A 13,073-nucleotide genomic window follows, 5' to 3' on the forward strand; every position below is an offset into this window, starting at 1 on the left:
GTGGAGCCCCCTGGCTAGATGGATATGGCGAGCAAAGTGAGCCTGATGGCTAGTACAGCAATAGACTGGCGTCTCCACACATCTGTGTAATCACTTTTCAGCTGATATATGATGAATAATTCTATAGTCTGATTTTTACTCTAATATTGGAGTATGAAAGAGGCTCCTTTTTCCTTCTATATTATCCTTGAAATGCAAAATTTCCAAAAACCTTGTAGCCTATATATGTCAATGCGCAATTAAAAAAGGAACATACCTGTCAAATTTCATGAAAATCTATTATCGTGTTTCACCATGAATGTGCAACATTTAAACATTATGAGAAACACCAAACTGTCGACTTGAATCTTAGACCTCACTTCGCTCGGTCAATTAACTTTGATGTTGATTATGTAAGTATATTTCAATTATTGATAAATATTTTCTAGTAATTTTGTATTTTGGTGCAATAAAGTTTCTTTCTCTTTCTTTCACTCATTTTCTCACACTCGTCAACTACAAACATTGAAACAATAAATAAATGTTATAAACAACTCACAAACTTTACAAGACACAAATCATAAGGCTGATTTTCAAAGACCTCTGACTTGGAGCAACTGGGAAAGATGACTGATCAGCGGCGAAGGTAGACAACCGCCAAATGTGTAAATGCCCATTTGGTCACGTATGCCACTGCGTAAACAAGAGCTACAAAAACACCGCCAGCCGCAGTGGCAGTGGATGGCTGCACAGCTGCCGCCAACGGCAATACGGCCGCGCGGCGTTTCTGACGCTCAGTGTGTAAGCTTCCATTGAAGTCTATAAACTACTGCTCGAACGGCGGCGACGGCGAAATTACCGCCGCGGCAGAAACCGCCCAATGTGTAACCACCGTAACTGTAGCCACAGTGTAAAAAAAACAGGATGGACGAATTTCATCAGTGGCTTTGAACGCAACCAATGTGCGGTTTTTGCTATAGTAAGCTGTAATGAGAATCATTATGTTTATTTGTTCTATAGTGAGGTCCACGTTATGATGACAGTAGTTGACTAGAAGTTCTGTTAACAGTAGACGTCATGCAGTATTCACATCCACAAGTACCTGATTGAAACTATAGACCTTATGGAAATACAGCAATAGACTGGCGTCTCCACACATCTGTGTAATCACTTTTCAGCTGATTTATGATGAATAATTCTATAGTCTGATTTTTACTCTAATATTGGCGTATTAAGGAGTCTCCTTTTTCCTTTTATATTATCCTTGAATTGAAAAATTTTCAAAAACCTTGTATATACGTTGACGCGCAATTAAAAAAGGAACATACCTGTCAAATTTCATGAAAATCTATTACCGCGTCTCACCGTAAATGTGCAACATTTAAACATTAAGAGAAATGCCAACCTGTCGACTTGAATCTTAGACCTCACTTCGCTTGGTCAATGATAATCATTGGTGTTTGTGACCAATTATGAGTAATATACTGACCTAAACGTTATAAAACATATAAATAAAACGTCCAAGTTTTATTTAAGATTATAATGAACATGATTGAACTTCGAGATGAAGATAGTTAACCTCACTTCTTACTAATTTTTTAAGCAAATCGTTCAAGTTTTACAATAAAAAAACAAGCCTTTTTATCACTAATTTCTCCAACTATTCTTCACTATTTCTCCCACAGTCCTACATTATGTTTAATGATTAATTAAGACTGATATCATGCATGATTTCAATTAAGATATAAGTTCTTGTTGATGTTGATAGATTGTTTCTTGTATTAGATGTCGTCTGATGAACAAACAGTAGGCTATCTGAAAGTTGAATGTTCACTTCAATAACAATTGAATTCACATCTTGATTATGGACACAGTCTTAGAATATATTTAAAATACTTTTTCTTGAAAACCACATCGTTTGAAATTTAAAAGTTGTATATTTAGGAAGACTTTTGCGGTTTGATTCACAAACTGCAACTGATACATAACAAACATGTAACTTACTATTTTTCAACACCTAATTTAATTTTCCATTATTGTACAGTATAGAAATTATACTTTTTATGATGTTCTGTATTTTGGAGAATCTGCTTGAATGTAATAATATAACAAGCGTTTAAAATAACTTCTTCTCCCGCTTTATAAGCGCTTGTGTGGAGTCAAAATGCCTTGTAGATTATTCATTGTAGTATAGAATTTTGAATTAAGATTAATATGTCTTTTATTCTTTCCCAATCATATTTGTATGATTTGTAATTCTATCCACAAATGAATAAGTAAATAATAGCGAGGTCCATGTAATAATGGCAGTGTTTGATTTGCAATGGTGTTGCTATCCTTGTCTATCAGTCGACAAAGCAGATAGCGCTATCTCTTTCACGCTTTGCGATGTTGCCACATCGCTTATCAACAATGTAGAAATTCAACTAATTGACAAAATATTTAATCTCAATCATAAAAATTTATTATTACATCTTTAAAAAAAAATATTTTCTTGACAAATAAAATATTATTAACTATTTTTAACAATAATGAACAACTAAATTCATCAGATATACCAGTATAAGCTGTTTGGGTGGCAAGGCTGAGATCTGGCAACCCTTTTCTCCTATCTTCCTACACTGCCATTATAACGTGGACCTCACTGTAGATCTATCCATTGAATCCGCCATTTTGATGAATCTGGATGTCAATGTTTAAGCCTTGTACACACGTACGTACAGATTCGCGCGAACAAGCGTATGGACACATGCCTCGCCATTCATTGTACGTCCTTGTGGACGCGTTCCACGTTTGCCTCGGCATTCAAAAAGCTATCCGATTTGCAGACGACACGATGATAAATTTTCCACATCATAAACAACCATGGCGTCTTTACATCGTCAAAGAAATTTACAAGTTGCATCTGCATCACTAATTTTAATGGGTAGTATAATGAAATCAAAAATTAAACGCAACAAACGACGTTGGTGGGTAAAAATATTATATGAGAATAGATTTCAGTATGGAAATAAATTGCTACGTGACATCAGATATGAAATCGACGATCCAAACTTTATTAGGATGTCAAAAAAAGATTTTGATAATCTACTGAATTTAATTCAACCAGTTATAGATAAAAGTGATACTGTAATGAGGGAAGCAATTACTTGACAAGAGCGATTGGCCCTAACTTAGAGGTTCTTAGCATCAGGCGATTCATTTGTCAGCTTGCAATATCTATTCCGAATCTCAAAACAGATTATTTCTTATATAATACCAGAAGTTTGTGATGCTCTTATCAAAGCACTAAAGGACTTTATAAAGGTGAGTACCATACTTCATAATAAGTATTGATTGTGTCCCAGTAGTAGAGCAGTCACTACATCATGGGCGTAGATCCTTAGGGGACGCGTCCCCCCCAATATTTCATGGTATAGGCCATGTCCCCCGGAAAAATTTATTGAAGTTTTCAATTATGATAGCACATTTCTATTGGTTCATTTCTTGCACAAGAATTTAGTATGTTCATCTCATTTTAGGAGTTCGTCTATTATGTTACCCAAGTATTTTGTAACTGAAACTCTATTCAAAGAATAATCTATACAATCAGAAAGATTTAAGACTTTGTTTTGAAAAATGTAATCACACATAAGAATTTATGTTGATCTTTGTAACACAGTTTTAACTATTAAGAAGAAATTGCAGCATTTTATGGTTTGTGAGTGGATAAATTTTTTATGGTTATTTAGCTATCCTGCTTTGGTTGGTAATCAAAACAAACAATACAACTAATGCTGGTTTTTAAAAAAATAATTTGTATTTAGTAAAACTTAAAACCATTAACTCAGAATTTTATTTATTTACACACTAATTTACCACTGCCAAATAAGAGGATTTAAAACGGATTTTAAGTGAAATATGCTTCTTTATTTAATAAGCTATTTTCCAAAAAAATCTTCTCGACTGGGAAGCAAGCCCCCAGACTCCCCCAATGTCAAACAGCTAACTACGCCAATGAGTCGCTACAAATGCTAGGGCAATATTCTGAGAGGCGCTCTGTTATTAAAAAAGTTAGCCTAAATATACATTGCAATATTCACTTTTCATTCTATGGTTACTGATTATTGAAAAACAAGAAAAATTATCAAGTATATATATACTTTAATCTATTACAACACAACTATTGGTGAGTAGCTTGGAAAATAGGTTTGTTGTAATAATAAAATTAAGTATAAAGGCTATGCTAAATTTTAAAAAATTAATGTTACTTTTACATACTATTATAGTAATTCAAGTGACACTAGTTATTTGAGAAAATAGAAAAATAGTTTGGACTTGATAGATTTTGGAACTGTAATTTGGACAATGAGTTTAGGAATGGAAAATTATTATGAAATCAGATCAGGCACCAAGATCATGAGCTACAAAATATTACCTAATTCAGCATAATAAATGTTTATTTTATTTTCAGGAATAAGTCAATGATATAAAATTAAATTCAGAATAATAAATATTTATTTTTTCTCAATAAATGTAATCAGATAAAATGTTTATATTCTCTATTGGCATCATTAACTTCTAATGAATTGATAAAGTATAGAGTAAAATTACAATCATTTGCTGAAATACAGAAAAATTGAAGAAACATTCAGGAGAAGTTTCATTATAAAAAATAATAAAAACAACAAAACGAAAATACAGTAATAATAATATAATGGAAATTCAAAAAAAAGAATAGTTTGTTTTTCAGGCATGCATCATGTCACAGCCCCAAAATATCTTACTAATTTTTTTTTCAAAATGTTGTTTATTGACTTGGATAAACAACATTATATGATAATCCTATTGCGATATCAGATAGAGAATTTTCCATTATTAAACCTGCAAACTTAAAGCTGTGTTTACACCAAAGTTATTAACAAAATGTTAATAACTTAATCCTTATTGATTCTATTAGATTGAACATAACTTATCATACACATTATGAACACATATATGTGTTTGTCAAGTTCCGTTCAATCGAATAGAATCTATAAGGATTAAGTTATTAACATTTTGTTAATAACTTTGGTGTAAACGCAGCTTCAGTCATGTAGACATAATGCACAATGGAACTGAATCAACAATATTCATATAAAACATGAAAATACTATTTACATATACAAAGACCTTATACATCTATAACTATGATACAATAAAAAATACCTAACCTATTAAAACTACAACTCCTCCTGGTGGTCGATCATTAGCATTTCCTCATCAAGATCAAATGTAATTGTGTGAGGTGTTGTGGGAGAAGGAGGAGCAGACATTGTAGATGTTCTACAGTAGTTGTGGTGTAGGGTTGTAGTTGAGGTTGAGGGAGTGGGATTGTGGGATGTTAAAGGATGATTGATTGTGGAGAAAGTTGAGGGGTTGCAGGTGAGGAGCTTATAAGATGGTTGAACCCTCCAGTGTCAGCTTTTATAGTCTGCACCTTAGACCAGTCATAGAATAGACACGCTGGGAAGTCTAGCCTCTGAAGCCAACATCTACTGCCAAATCCACCCATCTTGACGTCACAAGGACGTCATGCATCATATGGAAAACTTTCAGATTGTGTCTATTTCAGATTCATGGTGTTTTTAGGTTATTTCTAGCTACGGGCAAGAACGATATAGGTTAAGTTATAATGTGTTATGTGATATGGGCTTCAAAGCTATAATGTGTTTTGAAAATAATAAGGTATGGTAGCCTACAAAACTAATTTATTGTCATGCTGCAATGAGTTCACTTACATCATAACCAAGGATAATATTACAGTTACAACTTACAATATTTATGTGAATAAATTTCAACTTACGCATGAAAAGATATTCTACTTTTTTTCCTAAAAATTTCAGTGGAACTATATGCTGCGCAGGAAATTACCATTTTCATCAATAATAATTACATAAATAAATAACAATTTGCTATGGAAAACAAGCTATGTTTAACAACAATGTAAGTTAAACACCACAAACACAATGCGTGACGTCACTATTGTGGCGTCAAGATGGGTGGATTTGGCAGTAGATGTTGGCTTCATCGACTTTCAGTATGAATATACAATAGGCCATGTCTATTCTATTACTGGTCTAAGGTCTGCACATAGAAGATTCCTTCTACTTTGTGTAGTCCTTAGACCCAAAGACCTTAAAGAGATGAGGTCTTTTATAATCTTGCATCTTTAAGGTCTTTGCTTAGACCAGTTATAGAATAGACACGCTTGGAAGTCTAGCCTCTGAAGCCAATATCTACTGCCAAATCCACCCATCATGACGTCACAAAAGTGCCGTCACGCATCGTATGGAAAACTTTCAGATAGTGTCTATTTCAGATTCATGTTGTTTTTAGGTTATTCCTAGCTATGGACAAAAACGATATCGGTTAAGTTATAATGTGTCATGTGATATCAGCTTCAAAGTTATAATGTGTTTTGAAAATAATAAGGTACGGTAGCCTACAAAACTAATTTATTGTCATTCATGCTGCAATGAGTTCACTTAGATTATAACCAAGGATAATATTACAGTTACAACTTACAATATTTATGTGTATAAATTCCAACTTACACATGAAAATATATTCCACTTTTTTTCCTAAAAATTTTAGTGCAATTATATGCTGCACAGGAGATTACCATTTTCATAAATGATAATTACATAAATAAATAACAATCTGCTATGGAAAACAAGCTATGTTTAACAACAATGTAAGTTAAACACAACAATGAACAAACTCTACAAAAAAGTTTTCTATAATTTCTAACCGATGCGTGACGTCACTGTTGTGATGTCAAGGTGGGTGGATTTGGCAGTAGATGTTGGCTTCATAGATTTTCAGTATGAATCAAAGACCTTGAAGAGATATAGACCCTCAATGCCTATGCCTTCCCAATGATAGCTCTTACTTGAAATTGAAGGCCGCCATTGAGGTATTTTAGCACGAGATATTATATAAATAATATATTTTTAATACTATAGATCACAAAGGCATTGGTGGCATTGGTATGTAATAATCTTGTATGTAATAATCTTATGGGTTGCCCCCTCAATGGCGGATTTCAATTCCAAGTACGACACTAGCGCTGCATGTGAGTCTATGCATCTTTAAGGTCTTTGGTATGAATATACAGTGGAACGTGTCTATTCTATAACTGGTCTAAGGCAGGGGGTGGAAGCCGGCCCATCACTCTTGCAGAGAGCTTGAAGCCACAAACCACTCTCTGTCTCAGACAGCACCATATCGCGCATCCGTTAGCAACGGGTTTTTCCCGTTCCATTCAGTCAGTTCTTTGAATGTAACGTTCTTTGTGATGATGGTTACCGAGCACTGTAACTGGAGCCAATCATCATTCTATTTGATGAAGATATTATTATCCAATGATCATTTATCATTAAATTCAATATAATAATTAATATATTATCATTTAATTATATAAAAGAAAGATTATCTTTGAAAAATATAATTAATAAAATATAACAGTTGTTATTTAACTGATGTTAAAAAACACCATACCCTAACTAAGTCAGCATAAATATTGTCATTTCAAAACAAAAACCGAACCCTCAACCTCCCCTTTTACATTTAAAACATCAATAAACATAACTATTTGAAAAACCTCAAATCCCTTCCAGCATATTGCAATTTCAAAGCAAAATCCTAACCTATCTTTCCACCTTTGAAAATCAAAAAGCATAATTCTACCTGGACCCTAGCCCTTTCTAGCATATTGCAATTTTAAAGCAAAAACCTAACCTAACCATATGAAAAATTATTGAATATAATCAAAAAAAAAAACCTAACCACTAACCCCTTATCCCTTCACATTTAATAATTTAGATTTCAAAGCAAAATCCTAACCCCCTAACCTATCCTTTCACATTTGAAACATCGAAAAACATAACTCCAACTGCACCCTAGCCCCTTCTAGCATATTGCAATTTCAAAGCAAAAACCTAACCTATCCTAATAACACTTTATTAAATATAACCTAAATTTAACCTGACCTCCAACCCTTTCACATTTAATACTTTAGATTTATTCATCATCTTTAGAGCAAAACATTAACATGTGGTTCATTTCATGAACATGTTCATAAACATGTGGTTCATTCCATGAACATGTTCACAAACATGTGGTTCATTTCATGAACATGTTCACAAACATGTGGCTTATTTCATGAACATGTTCACAAACATGTGGTTCATTTCATGAACATGTTCACAAACATGTGGTTCATTTCATGAACATGTTCACAAACATGTGGTTCATTCCATGAACATGTTCATAAACATGTGGTTCAAAGCAAAATCCTAACCCCCTAACCTATCCTTTTACCTTTGAAACATCAAAAAACATAACTCTACCTAGACCCTAGCCCCTTCTAGCATATTGCAATTTTAAAGCAAAAACCTAACCTATCCTATAAAAACATTATTAAATAATATAACGTAACCCCAAACTCTTTCACATTTGTTGAACGATAGACAAGGATAGCAACACCATTGCAAATCGTACACTACCATTATAACGTGGACCTCACTATAAATACTCAAAGAATACTTTTGAATAACTATGTTATAACTGTGACTGTTGCTGGCTGTTACTCTGTTTCTGAGACAAAGAGAAGCTGCTGCTTGAAGCCAGTTCGGCGCCATCTTGCGATAGGAAAAACAGGCGCTAGATTCAAATTGGGCCTTCTCTTATAGCACTGCAGTAGTAGTTTGCAGTTATTCGGAGAGAAGACTATACCAAATACAATGCAGCCTAATTGATATTATACATCATATTGTCTTTGACTTTGATTCCACAAAAATGAATTATGAGCATCAATAATAATGATAATGAATAATGATGTTCAACTGAATACTGATAGAAGTGGGGTATCAGTAACAGTAAAAACCCCCAGTAATTTCAACCTCCCAGTAGGCTACAATGGCCTCCATATAATACACAAAATTACAACTATCCAAGTATATATAGATTATTTGGCTGCATATTTAATAGTTATAATAATGAAATGTCTGAAGTTCAAGTGACTGAAGTTCACTTCACTTGCTCATTGTCTTAAAATTTCTAGTTGCTCAAAATTGAACAAAACTCATATGACTATTATCAGAATAAAATAGTAATTCGATAACAACAATAAATTTGAAGCGGGTGAACTACATCAAAGTTTAGTGTAGACATGTTCAGTGGCTAGTCACATTTCTGGTAGATTCTTCAATCACTCCTACAGTTGACATATTATTCAAATTGATGAATATAAAAATTGTTTCTTCATGGAAAATAATTTTTCAAGAATATCTAGCCTACTATTTCAAAGAAAAATCATTCACTTTTTTATAGTAAACAAGTAAGGTTAAATGCAATGAACATGATAAAACTAATAATATTACCTGTGAAATGTAACATCAGGTGGCTTTTTCGATACACGATTAGAACACCCATATGCAGCACATAAAGATAGCATGATTAAATTTTTTAAAATCATAAATAAATAACTGTGGGTGGGGATCCATTCCTAATACTTTATCCTCCTTGGTCTAAGGTGCAGTCTGTATCTTATTGATTGATAGTTTCCACTCTGTATGTATTCTGTTGACTGTGGTGAAAGTATCAGCTGTTACTTCATGACGTACTGCTGAATGCAGATGAGCGATGAGCGTCGATGTCGTGATCTCGTGAAGAAGCAAGAAGTGCTGTCGTGATTGAGGTTAAACACGTCTTATGTTCTTTAGAAAGGTATGCTCGTGTCTTTTGTTAATTACCAGAAGACAAACTGTTCATCTTCTACCTAGATCATCGTTATACTTTAATAATACCAAGTTCAGTAGCTGGGGAAGTAAAAAAAATCATCGTAATATAAAAATTGGAATAAGCTTATTTATGGATCCTAAAAGTGAAGAGATTCTTGCCCCTTTTCGGGCTTCAGTAAAGGAGCAGGTGAGTACAGTCTTTGCATTTAAAACTTAAAGAATAGTTGCTACCTTACTGCATTTCATTATTGGTCATAGCTTTTGTATGGCTTAATTAAGAATTTTTACTTTCATAATGTTGATAAACCAAATTATTCAAATCTGTATTATTTGTTACAAAATACTGAATTATTAATAATATACGGTATGTAGGCTAGGCTACTTCTCTTGGAATTAGAAATACCGTATCATTATTTATTAATATTATCAATTTTGTTTGAATCATACGTCAAGGTCCTTTTACTGTTTACTTGGACGTTTTTGAATTTCCGTGTAGCAAACAATAAGGTACGGTAGGTATAACGTGGGTACATTATTATCCAAGAAAATATACAAAACGGTTTTATCAGTCACTTACCATATTACTGATTTGCAGAACCGATCTGCGTACTCTACCACCATATGGTCTGTAAACTTGCTAATTATGCGATACCGATGGTATTTCAATTCAAGTTGAAAAATGTTTAGTTCCATGAGTGAAATAATTATTCCCTTTATGACTATACTGTGGTAGGCCTACCGGTATTGAAGCATAAGCTTCCATATTGATCCCATTGTGATTATAAATTGATTGATTGGGATTTCTTTAAAATCATAAGATTTTGAAACCTGTAACAAAGTCATACTACGTTTAAATTTTAATTTAAACTTACAAAGAAAACTAACATTCATTTAATTATCTTTTTAAATAATCACAACCCATGCCAATCCAAATTATATATACGAAATTATGGTGGCACTTCAATAAATATAGTCTATAGACCGCGCAATTCAGCATTGGAATCTATATTATAATTATTTTATATTGATAGGCTACACTAGCACATAACCCGTGCTTCGCAAGGGACTATTTAAAAACTTGACAAACTAAAAACTTGACGTAATGAAATCTAGAAGAATTGGAAAAAGGTCTATAAGGCCTATTACCCTCGGTTAATTAAGAATTTATATGCAGCATTTCAAGTAAATCAGTCCAGTAGTTCAGACGTGATGATGCGTCAAACATAATTTTTCTATTCTTTACACGTGTATACTTGTTTTTATCCAGTTCTTTCCTGTATTATAGTATAGAAGATGATAGATAGATGAATGATATATCCATCTATCTATCATCGTTTATACTATAATAAAGGAAATGAATGAGAATAAATTTTGAAAGGTTTGAGATATCGATGTGCGGTTTTCACCATACCCTTTCTCTGGAAATCCTGTATCGGAATATGACCGCATTTCAATTTAAAAAAAGAAGTTGGATTCAATATGGCGGAAAAAATTTGGGTGCGACGGAAAATCTGTTTTTATCATTCGAAAAGGATACCCAATCATACCTATCTTCTAATTTCCCATTTAAGAGAAATGTTCTGCTGCTTCCATACAACAACTGGAAGCATGACAAATAATTGAAAGGGATGTAGGCGAAATTGATGTACTGTGCTGGTGGCCAAAACAGCAAAATAATTGAAAACTTGACAGCCTGAATACTTTATGTAATCAAATCTTGAATAATTTAAAATAGGTCTATAACTATCCTCGGTTGAGCAAGAATCTATATGCAAAATTTCAAGTTAATCAGTCCAGTAGTTCAGACGTGATGATGCGTCAAATATAACTTTCCTATACTTTTCACCTGTATACGTGTATAATCCAGTTCTTTCCTTTATTATAGTATAGAAGATGATAGATGGATGAATGATCTTTGTTATTTTACTAAAAGATAGAATGAGTTGAGTAGTTTCCCTTCCAGAGGGAGTTTTGACAACCCACAAAACTCATTTTTCATTTGAAGATATAACGAAAAGGTGCATATTTTTTGCTCAGCTTGCCAAAATACCCCTCATTCCAATATTAAAATTTTCGACTGACTGTACAGTGAGTCAGTCATTCTATCAGGGCTCGAATAATTTTGGAATTTTAATTTAATAAAAATGGAAGAGAATAATTTCTTTATGTAAATATCAACACCTTTATTCAAAGACATATTGCATAACTGCATGCGTTTTCATATTGCCGATACAGCATTGATGAAACTATAGACGTTTATTTAGCACTTTGTCTCAAAAAACTGTTGTAGCTGAAAAATTAATAATCCATACCACGTATATGCATTTCATTGCATCAGGAAAACAAAGTTTCAAAACTATGTTTTTCTAAACAAATGTTTTTGAGATAATTTCTTTGATGCGGCTGATTCACATTCACCATATTATTGACCGAGCGAAGTGAGATCTAAGATTCAAGTCGACGGTTTGGCATTTCTCTTAATGTTTAAATGTTTGAATGTTTACATGTTGCGCATTTACGGCGAAACGCGGTAATAGATTTCCATGAAATTTGACAGGTATGTTCCTTTTTAAATTGCGCGTCGACATACCTATTGTAACGTTATTTTTGTGAATAACGGTTTGCCTGGCTTGGCTGCAGTCGGTAAAGCATGAGTAAAGAATTATACAACTCTGGTTGTGGTTCTTAGAATACAACTTAGACAAAATTCTTATAGGCTCGCTCAGGAGCTCCCGCAATTCTCTGCTCTGGGACAATTTATATAAATATCTGGAACGTATTATTTCCAAAAATTTGATTACCAATGTTAAATATCGCTGACTAAACCAACTTATTCAGTGAAGAATAAAGTCGTATGTTAATTTGCTTAATATCAATACTGGTAACTCAATAAATAGATATGAGATTGGTCATGCATGGAAGTGGAGAAATAAATAAAGGATACACCATAAAAATTTGATACATATATTGTACAAGAAGATATCAACAAACAAATAAATGTAGAAATATATATAGAGCAACAAGCAAAGATAATAAAAATAAGAACAAATATATCAAAAAATAAAATATCATAAATTAGCTCACTAGTTCTTTAGCACAAAACGTTACCATGTGCTTTTAATTCATTAATCGTATGCATTTATTCTATGCAGCTTAGGTATCGAATTGCTGCTGCTTGTCGATTTAAAGATCTCACTATATATCTCCTTTCCAAAAATCATAAAAATAATCAATTGATAAATCATAAATCTCCAATATAATAATATGTATAGATCTCAGTATATTTCTCAATATATATCTCTCAGGGCTTAAGTTTCGGCCTCTGGTGGA

At 32.9% G+C, this 13,073-nt stretch overlaps 1 protein-coding gene across 1 annotated transcript in view; it reads left to right on the plus strand.

Moving 5' to 3' along the window:
• The first annotated feature begins 9,635 nt into the window (after positions 1-9,635).
• Positions 9,636-13,073, plus strand: part of LOC111057151 (glycine--tRNA ligase) — a 47,928-nt gene continuing 44,490 nt past the window's right edge. The window contains exon 1 of the mRNA XM_022344592.2: positions 9,636-9,930. Coding sequence (XP_022200284.2) covers positions 9,715-9,930 — 216 coding nt within the window. The 5' untranslated portion in view covers positions 9,636-9,714. The remainder of the gene's footprint in view (positions 9,931-13,073) is intronic.

This window comes from Nilaparvata lugens, chromosome 3, assembly GCF_014356525.2.
Source record: "Nilaparvata lugens isolate BPH chromosome 3, ASM1435652v1, whole genome shotgun sequence".
Lineage (NCBI taxonomy): Eukaryota > Metazoa > Arthropoda > Insecta > Hemiptera > Delphacidae > Nilaparvata > Nilaparvata lugens.